The 12,962-nt window shown below is 44.7% G+C and overlaps 1 protein-coding gene across 1 annotated transcript; it reads left to right on the top strand.

Annotated features, from left to right (window-relative positions):
- The first annotated feature begins 276 nt into the window (after positions 1-276).
- On the top strand, positions 277-4,119 carry LOC149383427 (uncharacterized). The gene is made up of 5 exons (XM_089627787.1): positions 277-874; positions 929-1,318; positions 1,766-2,013; positions 2,581-2,658; positions 3,037-4,119. The coding sequence occupies exons 1-5, from the start codon at positions 277-279 to the stop codon at positions 4,117-4,119; spliced, it is 2,397 nt and encodes a 798-aa protein (XP_089483913.1).
- The last annotated feature ends 8,843 nt before the right edge of the window (positions 4,120-12,962 follow it).

Genomic DNA, 12,962 nt, shown 5'->3' on the forward strand with positions numbered 1-12,962 from the left:
TACGTTCTGACCTGATCCCTACTAAAGGGTACGTAGGCAGCCAACCTTTGGCACGGTCACACCCCCCCAAAACACACCTCAGGGTTTGGAGGGTGCAGCTCGGTCTACGAGCTCCCATTTTTGGCCCGGGCGCGATCACTTGGTCCGGCCTTGGATCGAACCGCCCGAGGTATTTAATCGTTGTTCATTTTCGTGCGACAACACGAGAGTCAAGAGAAGAAAAGAGGAAAGGCACACGTGGACGAGTCATCACCAACGGATCAAGTTTCACCGACAATGCTTCCGATCGCTCCACCAAGTACCAAGGTGCCCGTTCAAGTCCCTTTTCCTCAACGCCTCAAGAAGAACGAGCTCGACAAGCAATTTGGTAAGTTTCTTGATATCTTCAAGAAACTCGAAATCAACATACCATTTGCCGAAGCGATAGAGCAAATACCAAAGTATGCGAAGTTCTTAAAGGAAATCATTACCCACAAGAGACGGATATGCGAAAAGTGCGACACTATCCCTCTCACCGAGGAGTGTAGTGCGATTATCCAACGGAGGCTACCCAAGAAGTTGAAAGATCCAGGGAGTTTCACCGTCCCTTGTGATATTGGAGGCTCGAATCTTGGGAGAGCGCTTTGTGACTTGGGAGCTAGCATCAACTTGATGCCATACTCGGTCTTCGTCAAGCTTGGAATCGGGGAGATCGCACCAACCCGCATCACGCTTCAAATGGCGGACCGGTCGATCAAGTATCCACGGGGAGTGATCGAGGACGTACTCGTTAAGGTGGATAAATTCATCCTCCCGGCGGACTTTGTTGTGCTCGACATGGAGGAGGATCGGAACATTCCGATCATTTTGGGGAGACCATTCTTAGCGACCGCCGGTGCGCTCATCGATGTGCAAAAATGAGAATTGAAGTTGCGGGTCAATGGCGTAGAAGCTCATTTCAACGTCTTCAACTCGGTGAAATACCCGCGAGCTAGCGACGACGTGTTCCGCATCGACATGTGTAACTCCATAATCAACGACTACGCTCACCAATCCACCGATTCACTAGAGGTATGCCTTCTAAACTCAATGGATTTTTCTAATGAATTGTTGAAATGTGAAGCTTTAGATGAGGCAAAGTACATGGATAGCTTTGAGCCTAACCGAAAGAAGTACTTTGAGAGTTTGGGGGAGAGACCACCACGAGTCCTTCCGTCAATCGAGAAGGCACCCGAGCTCGAGCTCAAGGAGTTACCATCACATCTCCGATACTCCTACTTAGGAGATGAGTCTACACTCCTGGTGATCATTTCCGCGCACTTGAGCAAGACGGAGAAAAATAAACTTTTGGAGGTGTTGCGAAGACACAAGACCGCTATAGGATTGACTTTGTCCGACATCAAGGGCATTAGTTCATCCTATTGCACGCACCAAATCCACATGGAAGACGGTCACCGCCCCTCGGTCGAGCATCAACGGCGACTTAACCCGGCGATGAAAGAAGTGGTGAGGAAGGAAATTTTAAAATGGCTTGACGCCGGAGTCATCTACGCCATCTCCGATAGCCCTTGGGTGAGTCCGGTTCAATGTGTGCCAAAGAAAGGAGGCATAACGGTGGTGAAGAACTCCAACAACGAACTCATTCCGACTCGGACAGTGACCGGTCACCGCATTTGCATGGATTATCGAAAGCTCAACAATGCGACCCGGAAGGACCACTTCCCGCTGCCTTTCATCGACCAAATGCTCGACCGCCTCGCCGGCCACAACTATTATTGCTTCCTTGACGGCTACTCCGGGTACAATCAAATCACCATCGACCCCGAAGATCAAGAGAAGACCACTTTCACGTGTCCCTATGGCACGTTTGCTTTCCGGAGAATGCCATTTGGACTATGCAATGCACCGGCGACGTTCCAACGGTGCATGATGGCTATCTTCTCCGACATGGTGGAGCGTACCATCGAGGTATTCATGGACGATTTCTCGGTGTTTGGTTCCGACTTTGACCAATGCCTTGAACATTTGTCCATGGTACTTGCGAGGTGCGTTGAGACAAACCTCGTGCTAAATTGGGAGAAGTGTCACTTTATGGTGAAAGAAGGCATTGTGTTGGGTCATCGAATCTCGGCAAAAGGATTGGAGGTGGACCGAGCCAAGATAGAGACGATATCTAAGTTACCTCCTCCAATATTGGTGAAGGGAGTTCGAAGCTTTCTCGGCCCTGCGGGTTTCTATAGGCGCTTCATCAAAGATTTTTCAAAGATCACTAAGCCTCTTTGTGGCTTGCTCGAGAAGGACACGAAGTTTGTCTTCACTTTGGAGTGTCTAGAAGCTTTCAACACTCTCAAGAAGATGTTAAGCACGGCCCCGATCATCACCGCCCCGGATTGGGACTTGCCTTTTGAGTTGATGTGTGACGCGAGTGACTTCGCGGTTGGAGCGGTTCTCGGTCAAAGGAAGGACAAGGTCTTCCACACTATCTACTACGCAAGTCGAACCCTCAACGAAGCTCAACTCAACTACACCACCACCGAGAAGGAGCTTTTAGCCGTGGTATTTGCCTTCGACAAGTTCCGGCCGTACGTCATCGGAAACAAGGTGGTAGTCTACACCGATCACGCCGCGATACGATATTTAATGATAAAGAAAGATGCCAAGCCTCGGCTTATTCGGTGGGTTCTCTTGCTTCAAGAATTTGATGTGGAGATCAAGGACAAGAAAGGAACGGAGAACTTGGTAGCCGACCATCTCTCTCGTCTCGAGACCTTTGAGCACGTCCACGATCGTGCCAAGCCCATTGCCGACTTATTCCCCGACGAGAAACTCATGGCGGTTCAAGGAGTCGCACTACCATGGTACGCCGATTATGTCAACTATTTAGTCGGCGAGGTGATTCCGGAAGACCTCAAGTCGTACCAAAAGAAGTAGTTTCTCTCGGATGTTCGAAGATACTATTGGGAAGAGCCAATTCTCTATCGGCAATGTGCGGATCAAATCATTCGTCGGTGTGTTCCGGAAGATGAGATGGAATCGGTGATGAGGCATTGCCACAAGTTGGAATGTGGAGGGCACTTCGGCCCGACACGCACCGTGGCTAAGATTCTCCAAAGCGGCTTTTATTGGCCATCGATATTCAAGGATTGCCGAGAGTTTATCATGTCATGCGATCGATGTCAACAGACGGGAAACATATCCAACCGAAACGAGATGCCGTTGACAAATGTTCAAGAGATCGAACCGTTTGATGTGTGGGGAATCGACTTCATGGGCCCGTTTCCATCGTCTTACAACAACAAGTATATCCTTCTTGCGGTGGATTATGTGACAAAGTGGGTTGAAGCCAAGGCGACTCCAATGAGTGATGGTAAAGCGGTCCTAAACTTTCTCAAGAAGAACATTTTCTCTCGTTTCGGTACTCCTCGAGCCATCATAAGCGACGGCGGATCTCACTTTTGTAACCGTCAATTCGAAACACTTCTCGCCAAGTATAGCGTGACTCATCGGAAGGCATTGGCTTATCATCCTCAAGCCAACGGCCAAGCGGAAGTTTCGAATCGAGAAATTAAGCAAATTCTCGAGAAGACGATTGGAAGTTCCTTGAAGGATTGGTCCAACAAGCTCCACGATGCTCTTTGGGCCTACCGAACCGCATTCAAGACGCCCTTAGGTATGTCCCCATATCGACTTGTTTACTGGAAAGCTTGTCACTTACCCGTGGAACTTGAGCACACGGCTTTGTGGGCAATGAAAAAGCTCAATTTTGACTACCAAGCGGCGGGGCAACAAAGACTTCTTCATCTCAACGCTCTTGATGAGCTAAGGACCGACGCGTACAAGAACGCTAAAATCTACAAAGAGAAGACTAAAGCATGGCACGACAAGCATCTCGTGCGAAAGGAGTTTGTAGTGGGCCAAAAAGTTCTTCTCTTCAACTCTCGGTTGAAACTTTTTCCCGAAAAATTGAAGTCTCAATGGTTCGGCCCATTCGAAGTCATTCAAGTATTCCCATACGGCTCGGTGGAACTCAAGGCAGCCAATGGATCGACCTTTAAAGTGAATGGACAACGAGTGAAGCCATACTACGACAGAGTATTCGAGAGTGAGCGGGTAGTCACTCTCCTCGCCCCGAAACAATGAACGACAAATCGGTACCCCGTCGAGCTCTAGACGTTAAATTAAGCGCTTGTGGGAGGCAACCCACGATTCTTTCGTTGTCTTTATTTTCTTTAATTTTTGTTAAAAAAAAAAAAGCTGTTCATGACAGGGCGCGACGCGCGCTAGAGACCCTTGGTTAAAAAAAGGATACCGAGAGCCAGCGCGTTGAGGCGCGCTAGTAGGCGCGACGCGCCTTCCCATTTATGAACATTCGCGCGGCGCGCCGACACGTTTTAATAGCCTAAAAATGGCCCAAAACACACGGTTTTCAAATTTTTCTCACACTCTCTCCCTCTCCCTCCGAAAGCCTACACATATTTGCTGAAAATTTCTCATTCCAAACACAAAATCTCTTCAAAATCTTGCATACAACATCATCAATTGCACATTTACGTCGAATTTCACCGTTGATTTTGAATCTTTTGGCATATTTTCACCCCAATTTTAACTTTGGAGGTGAGTGTGATGTCGATTTTTTATGAGTTTAATGCATGTTTTGAGCTTGGATATTGGTTGAATAATGTGTTTAGGATGTTTATAGATGTGTTTGGGTGATCAAAATTTTAGATTAGTGTTGTTTTCATAGTAAAATTTCATGCACTCTAGGTGTTCGTAAAAATTCCCGAGAGAGAGTTTGTTGACATTTTTTTTGTGTTTAGGTCTCGTTCGTGATAGTAAGTGTCTTCATGTAAGTTTGTGGTGTGGTGCACGAGTTTTGGTTTGAAAATTTTGGGTGTTTGGTCGATTTTTAATGTTTCCATATCGTGACTCTTTCCCGGACGCCGTGGTCCGTTGTGAATCTAATGTCGTGCCGAGTTGTATTTTCAGGAATGGCACCAAACAAGCGAGCGAGAGCGGCGTCAGCCCGTGGTACTCCGTTGTCGAGGCTCATCATAGGAGCCGAAGCAAAATGGGCAAAAATTGTAGAAAAGAACTTCATCTCGGAGAGGAAATTCATGCCGAGCCCCGACAACGGAAACCTAAAAACTAAACTCGAGGAGCACGGATGGACAAAATTAGCGACCATCGAGACCCGCGCTATCATGGATCTTGTTCGCGAATTCTACGCGAACCTTGGGGCCTCCGAAGAAACAAGCCCTTCGGTAACGGTTCGTGGGATTCTAGTGAGCATAACGTCGAGGGCAATCAACGAGCATCTCGGCCTCCCTAACATATCCGATGACAACTTCCACAACTTAGCCCTCAACCCTCCATTCGACGATATCTTGACTACATTGTGCGGCCCCGGAGCATTGTGGAAGCGCAATCAAGCGGGAGAACCGCTCGAGCTCAAGACGACACACATGAGCAAGTACGCAAAGACTTGGGCTCATTTCGTAAGCTCAAACATCATGCCAAGCACGCACACCCACAGCCTCCCAATCCCTAAAGAGGTGCTCTTGTATTGCATCGTCACCGGGCGAAGTGTCAACGTCGGGAAAATAATTCGAGCAAAGATGTTCGATGTGGCAAAGTGTTCAACAATCGGCGGTCTCGGTTTTGGCAGGCTTATCACGGAGATGTGTGAGCATGCCAATGTGACGATATATGACGACGAAGAGAGGGCGCCGAAAGGGAAGAAGATCGACTCCGCCTTCATCAACGGTCTTCCTCAAATGGCGGGGCTAGCGGAGGCGAATGGAAGAGGCTTCATCAACATGGCTCCCGACCCCGAGGAACCCGCCCGCTACCATCAAGCGGCTTCGGAAGCGCCTATGCCCGAGCCCGACATCAATGAGCCATAATACGCTCAAGTGCTCGCAATGATGGGGAACCTCGGTGTCGCCTCTCAAGAGCGGTACAAAGTCAAGGACCAAAGGTAGGATGACTTCATGCGTCAAGAAGCCGAGCGGCGCCAACAAGACGATCAAAGATGGGAGTACGCCTCTCAATTCATGCGCGAGGAGATGGAACGACGCCGTGTAGAAGACAAAAGATGGGAGCAATCGGAGGCTAGATTTGGGCAACTCGAGCGGAGCATAGATCAACTCGGTGCGGCGCACAACTCGCTCGCTACCTTTGTCGAGAATCAACACTCGTGGTTCTCGACCACGACGGAGTTCGGCTACAACGCTTACAACCAATGGACTCCCGGAGGCGCCTCGGCAAGCTACCCTGACACAAGTGGATCCGGTGCATCGTCAAGTCTCCCCGACGGTTTCTTCAACCCATTCCCGCCATGTTTCCGATACCAAAGCTACTATGGCGCACCACCTCCACCGCCGGACAATGATGGTGACACCGCCATGTGATCACCTAGCTCCGCCCCCTCCAATGCGCGTCATCGAGGACAATGTCGAGTTCAAGTTTGGGGGGGTGTTTCCACAAATTGCGGAGGCTTGTCGGTACTCTATTTGCTATCTTTTCTCATTTTTCATGGATAATTTAAGTTTTAGTGCTTTATTTTCACTTTCGTACCATATTTTGTTTTGGATAATTTAAGTTGTTTGTTGCGTTATGTGTTTCTTTAGTTTAATCTAGTCTTTTTTAGGTTTTCCTTAATTGGTGTGACTATTGATCTTAAGTAGCTTAATTTCATAATTTATTTTATTTCCTTTTTTTTAGTTGTTGTCGCTGTTTTTCGGACAACTATTTAGGAGCCCAAAGTGGTTAGACCCAAGGCCGGACCAAGTGGTCTCACTCCGGCTCGAGCGTGTCGGACCTGGTATCCATAATTTATGGGTGAAGCTCACCTCGTCTCGATACCTGAAAAGCAAGAAAGAGATTGTGAACTACAAAGGGGAAACAGGGGGGGTGCCCCTGTTTACCTCTCCGACGCTCAACATTAGTAGGATTGAGGTGGAGTATAGAGGTTTTAGGGGTGGTGAGAGGCCAAAGATGAGCGAAACGAGCGAAGTACGAGTTCGGCAGCGTTTCGGGACTCAAAAATGGATTACCTGGACTAGGGGAGCGGCCCCTGTATTTATAGGCAGCCAAGGGGTGGTTTGAAGACCCCTTGGCCGAGTGACCAAGCTTGGGTCGGCCATTGGCCGGCTGAATGGTTGGGCCAGCCAATGGCCGAGTGAGGAGTCTTGGCCGGATGAAGGTTCACTCAGCCAATGGCCGAGTGAACTGCTGGAAGGTTCACTCGGCCATTGGCCGAGTGAACTGCAAGGCCGACTGAAGGGTTCACTCGGCCATTGGCCGAGTGAACTGCTGGAATGTTCACTCGGCCATTGGCCGAGTGAACTGCATGGTCGGCTGAAGGGTTCACTCGGCCATTGGCCGAGTGAACTGCTGGAAGGTTCACTCGGCCATTGGCTGAGTGAACTGCATGGTCGGCTGAAGGGTTCACTCGGCCATTGGCCGAGTGAACTGCTGGAAGGTTCACTCTGCCAATGGCCGAGTGAACTGCCTGGGCGGCTGGAAGGTTCACTCGGCCATTGGCCGAGTGAATTGCTGGAAGGTTCACTCGGCCAATGGCCGAGTGAACTGCCTGGGTGGCTGGAGGGTTCACTCGACCATTGGCCGAGTGAACTGCTGGAGGGTTCACTCGGCCAATGGCCGAGTGAACTGCCCAATGGCCGAGTGAGCCATTGACTCGGCCCATGGCCGGGCAAGGCATTTGACTTGGCCATTGGTTTGGGCCAGCCCCTGGTTGGGTCAGGGTTTTGCCGCTCAAGACCTCGCACCGGCCACGTGGATCGAAGAGATGCCTTTGTTCTCGTCGGCCCTAGACGGGCCGACAACATTAGTGTTTGGATGTGTGAAATGCCTTGGTTTTGCTTGTGGAATATGAATGTTGATGACCCATAGAGTCTTGAGACTTAGGAGTAATAGCAATGTATCTTTCTTGCGCTACAAGACTTGTGCTTGGCCAAAACTCTATGGTGGCTTTGCTTAGCTTTTAGTGACCCGATGAATCTTCATCTGACGTTGCACGTTTTGAGTCCATAGAGAGTATTTTAGGAGATTTGAAAATCTAATCTTAGCAAGAATGCATCTCGGAACACTAGAACCGTTTGATCCTTCCTCGAGGCTCAATGGTCATAGGAGAGGAGCGTTAGGATGAAAAAGGCATAGGAATAGCCAATCGAGCCAAAAGCCAACCCGTTCTACTTCCACTTAGAACCTTATTCACATAAAGCCGAACATAAATCAACTCTTGCTACATAGTCACAAAGAAGCCTAGCCAATGAATTGAGATTCCCACAAAGAACCCCGTGATCTAGCGACTCTTGAGTGATTCTTTGAGCATGTGTGTTATATCTTGTAGAATGTGTGCTCTCTTTACTTGTCGAAATTTGTGCCGCGCCGGCTTTTGTTTATACCCATGTAAATTATTATTTTCCTTTATTTCTTCTTGTTAGCAAAAAAAAAAAAGGGGCACAATCTTGCTTAGTAAAGAGATGTACATATTCAATTATCCTTTTACATTTTATTTTATTTTGTTTGTATTTGGCGTGGTGCAACATTTCTTGTTAGACAAACAAGCAGATAATCTAGACTAGAGTTTGAAAAGTCTAAGTTTGGGGGTATTTGTGAAGCTTAGTGTTAACGAAGAAAGGAATGTAAAAGAAAGTTGTGAATATTGCTCTTTTGGTGAGTATGAGTCGCTAGGGTAGCGTGTTTAGTCACTTAAAAACTCCATATCCTACCCTTGAACCAAGCCTAACGTTACAAGCCTTTAAAGACCTTTGGACTAGCGCTTACTCTCCTAAACCGAGTGGAGAGTGTTTGGTGAAAGCCTTATGGTGTTCCTAATTCATCATTGAATATTTTTTTTTTTTAGTTTGCATGCTAGGAAAAGGTGGAAAGAACTCCGAAAATACTTGACTTAGACTCAATGAAAACTTTTACACGGGAAGCCTCAAGCTAGGTAAAGCCACACGAGAATTGGTTGAACACTTATATTAATTGAGCTTTACATGTGATTGTTCTTACTCTTGAGTTGATTTTGTCTAGGAGAGACGATTATGCGAAATCAAGGCCATAGCACTTTCAACACTAACTTTGTTTAATTTAGCGTAGCATAACTTCTTTTATTCTTCGGTATAGCTGTGTGACTTGTTTAAGTTTTGTGTGGTTGTGTTGTATATACTTTTGTTTTGTTACTTGAGGATAAGTAACCGTTCAAGTTTGGGGGTTTGATAAGTGAGATTCATTCACACTTATCTATGGCTCTTAGATAAAAATCGAAACTTGTTCTTTGTGTTTTTGATGTTATTTTGTAGTTTTATTATGTTTTCAGGATAAAGAGAGTGAGAGAAGGCTGTGGTGCGAAAACGGGCTGAATCGGAGCTAAATCGAGGAAGTTATGCCCTTTTGAAGTCAAGTCAACAACGGTCAACAAGGAGTCATCATTTCAAGGCCGGCGCGCCGCGCCTAATATATGGTGCGCCGCTCCCTGGTGAAATTTTTTTACACCGAGAGCTCGAGCAGAGGACGCGCAAGAGAGGCGCGACGCGCCTTCAGAGTTTTACAAGTGGCGCGGCGCGCCACATAACAGGCGCGCCGCGCCGGGTACTTTTTCAGTGTTTTTGGAGCTCATCTTTTAAATCATTTTTGGCCCTTGGATCTCATCCAAGGGTCCATATTTGCTCCGAAAACCTCTCTTAAACCCTCATATACACTTGTTCAAAAAAAGAGGGACAAGCTTTAGAATAGAACACTTTTACTTTGGTTTTGAAAACTTGATAGAGAAAGTGAGAGAGAGAAAGCTAGGGTTTGACACTCATTTTGTTCTTGAGCTTGGGAGTGAAGAAGAAGAGGGAGAAGTGACAACCTCCATCATCCTCATCATCTCCATTTGTTCATCCTTAACTCTATCTCTTTTATTTATTGTTCTTTATTTATTTACTCCACTTATTGCTTTGTTGAACATATTTTAAGCTTTCAAGTATTCTATTTAAGTTTTTGTTGACTACCTTTATCTATTGAGCATTGAGTATTGTGATTACTTTATTGTTTTATCTAAGTGGAATATTGAAGTAGTGCTTGAAGTTAATGAAAGCTTTATTTGGTTGTTGAGATTAGCATTCAATGTCTTGTTTCTTTATTGTTTTACTTCTTTTACTTGTTTCAATTTTACTTTGTTTATTCTTAATCATGAGTAGCTAAGTAGATTTGGGGTGCGATGTAGTTGAGTAGTTGAGTTGGTTGGTCAAACATTTGGATAGATTGGTGCTTCATGGTTGGGTTGAGAGTGAAATTCTATGGGTATGGGTGTGTGTTAGCGCTAACTAGAGTAGCTACCTAGTTAGTGAATCTTAGACAAGTTTAGACACCGAGAGGTTATAAACGAGTGAGCTCTACCCATCCCATCTTTAACCTTCCTAGAGCTATAGAAAGACTAGGGGGTAGTTGTAGTTGATTGAAATCCCGGGCTAAATGCGGTTTTGTGTTTTAATAGAACCCAAACCGAGAGGTGTAAGTTCGACACATAGCTAGATCCCTAAAGACTCGAGAGAGATTAGTGAATGTTATAGGAGGGATTGAGACTAAGTTTTAATACTCTAATCCCGAGCTTAGAATCGTATCTTGACCGACCGACTAGATGAAATAACAAAATCGTGCCCCTTCCCTTTAACTTGTGTTTAATTATTGTTTTCACTTTTGTTTACATTTCATCTTGTTCTCAAAACAATAAAAAACCCCCATTTTTCATTTCCATAACTCGAAAAAAAAAAAGAAAGCTAGTGAGTTTGCTTCGGAAATAGTCTAGAGTCCTTGTGGGATCGATATCCGTGCTTTTGCACTCTATTACTTGACGACACGTTCGCTTGCGTCGTGTAGAATTTTTCTTTATTTAAGAAAATTCCCATCAGTGAGTTCAATACGGGTTTGCTCGCTTTGCATCCCAAACATTTCCTGCAGCGAGTGAAGGATCTCCACAACAGTCTCTTTACCTTCCAACTTTGTTCGCAACGCATCAGATGTACTTGCGAGCATGTAGGCTATGGCTTTGTTGCTAGCCACAGTCTACCTGTCAAAATCATCCTTCTGTGAGTGGGATGAATTTGATGTCGGAAAAGGAGGTCTCTCTTCAGTGAGGATAAAGCGAATGCTTTCACTCACTAGTACAATATTCAGGTTAGACTTCCATTTCGGGAAGTTCTCACCAGTCAGGGCGTCTTTCGACAACAGGGTCATAATAGGATTCGACATGATTACTAAAATATAAAAGCATATATATATATATATATATATATATATATATATATATATATATATATATATATATATATTAGCAATATGAAAAGAAACAAGCTATCAATAAGATTTAGAAAAATAAAAACATAATGCAACCAAGCACGGGATAAAATACTAAAGAAAAGAACCCAATTTTTATTATCCACGGTAATCCACCAATAGCCACAGTCCGTCCCACTATGGTGGCGTAACGGAGTGCACGTACTGAAAATCGAGAACCATCTCAGATTATGAACAATCGTGGTTCATGACACATCATAACTATGTTCATTAACTACCAATTAATTAGGAATCTTTGACCACATGAGCAACCATCGGTTGGATTCACGCATGAGTCAACCCAATATTTCAGTAGAAAGAATATCACCCGAATGCACTGACTTCGCCAGTACATGCCGAACTCAACTCCCCCACCTATCGCTAGAGACAAAACCTTGTTATTGTAATCAGAAAAGCCTGTCCTTATGAGCAGATCACCATGTCTAAAAGACCGCCGATCAAGCAGAGATCTTTCATCCTCACGGTCTTGTGGTAATGTTGGAGAACTACGACTCAATATATTTTCAGTATTTTTTTTATCTCCTAGCATTCACTTTCATCTAGGTGATCCACTCTAATTATATAATCATATTAAAAACTCGAGGGTTTCTAAGCTACCTTTAAAAAAAAATAAGTTTCGATATAGCTTAGTGATTAGGAGTATCGTGACATCTAGTCTTGATTATCCTAATAGCATTCCTTCACAGAAAAAGCTTCCAGCGAGGAGGGAAGACATAGTCTTTTATTAACCCCCAAGCTTATCCTCTTATCGGCATGGTGACAAAGCTTCTCCAATCCGTTCAACTCATTTATTAAAAATTATCCTAATCATATTAGATAAGTTACATATAATAAATGAAAGCCCATGATAACCCACAAAACAATTTTTTCAAGAGTTAAACAAGCATGACAAAGCATATATGGTTTTGATTCAGATTGATCGTATCCTAATTGATTCTTATAAATCTAACTTGATGAACTCAATCACATTAGTTCATGGATTCTTGTTGAGCACAGTCTATGTCTCAAGTGAAAAATAAATAAATGTCAAAGATTATTTATTTTTCCATAGTTGTCAAAAAATAATTTAATGATTAAGGCCCAATACAATTGGCCTTTGAAAAATAAATCGATGTCCTTGATCATTTATTTTTCATGTTTTAAATAAAATTTATTAGGGCCCAGCCCATATAATTAATTTAAATAAAACATAAAAAAATTATTTTTTTTTATAAAATTCGGTTTGGGCCTTTTGGGCCCAATCGGGCTAACGGGCTTTGATCCGGTCAAATCATTTAGCTCACTTGTCAAGTTAGGGCTCAACAAGTTAGCTCGGATCAAGAGCCAATGGGGAAAAAAATCCGAGACTCCTATCTAAGGGGTAGGCGGAATTTTGTGACAAGGATGTCACAAAATTCGTCTTCTTCGTCAAAGGTGGATCTGTGTAACTCCGATGGAGCTATGATTTGGACCAACATATCATCTCGCAGTGGGTAGCAGCCCTCCAAATTTCACAACGATCGGATTAGAACAAGTATTTTAAATAAAATTACAAAAATCCTATACCCTTTGAATTTCGGGTTTAACAACAATTCTAGAAAAACGAGAATAAAAAATCTACGATCAACCACGAA

Source organism: Urtica dioica, chromosome 10 (genome assembly GCF_054948205.1).
Source record: "Urtica dioica subsp. dioica isolate 48M chromosome 10, U.dioica_male_clone48M_v1_H2, whole genome shotgun sequence".
NCBI classification, from domain to species: Eukaryota; Viridiplantae; Streptophyta; class Magnoliopsida; order Rosales; family Urticaceae; genus Urtica; species Urtica dioica.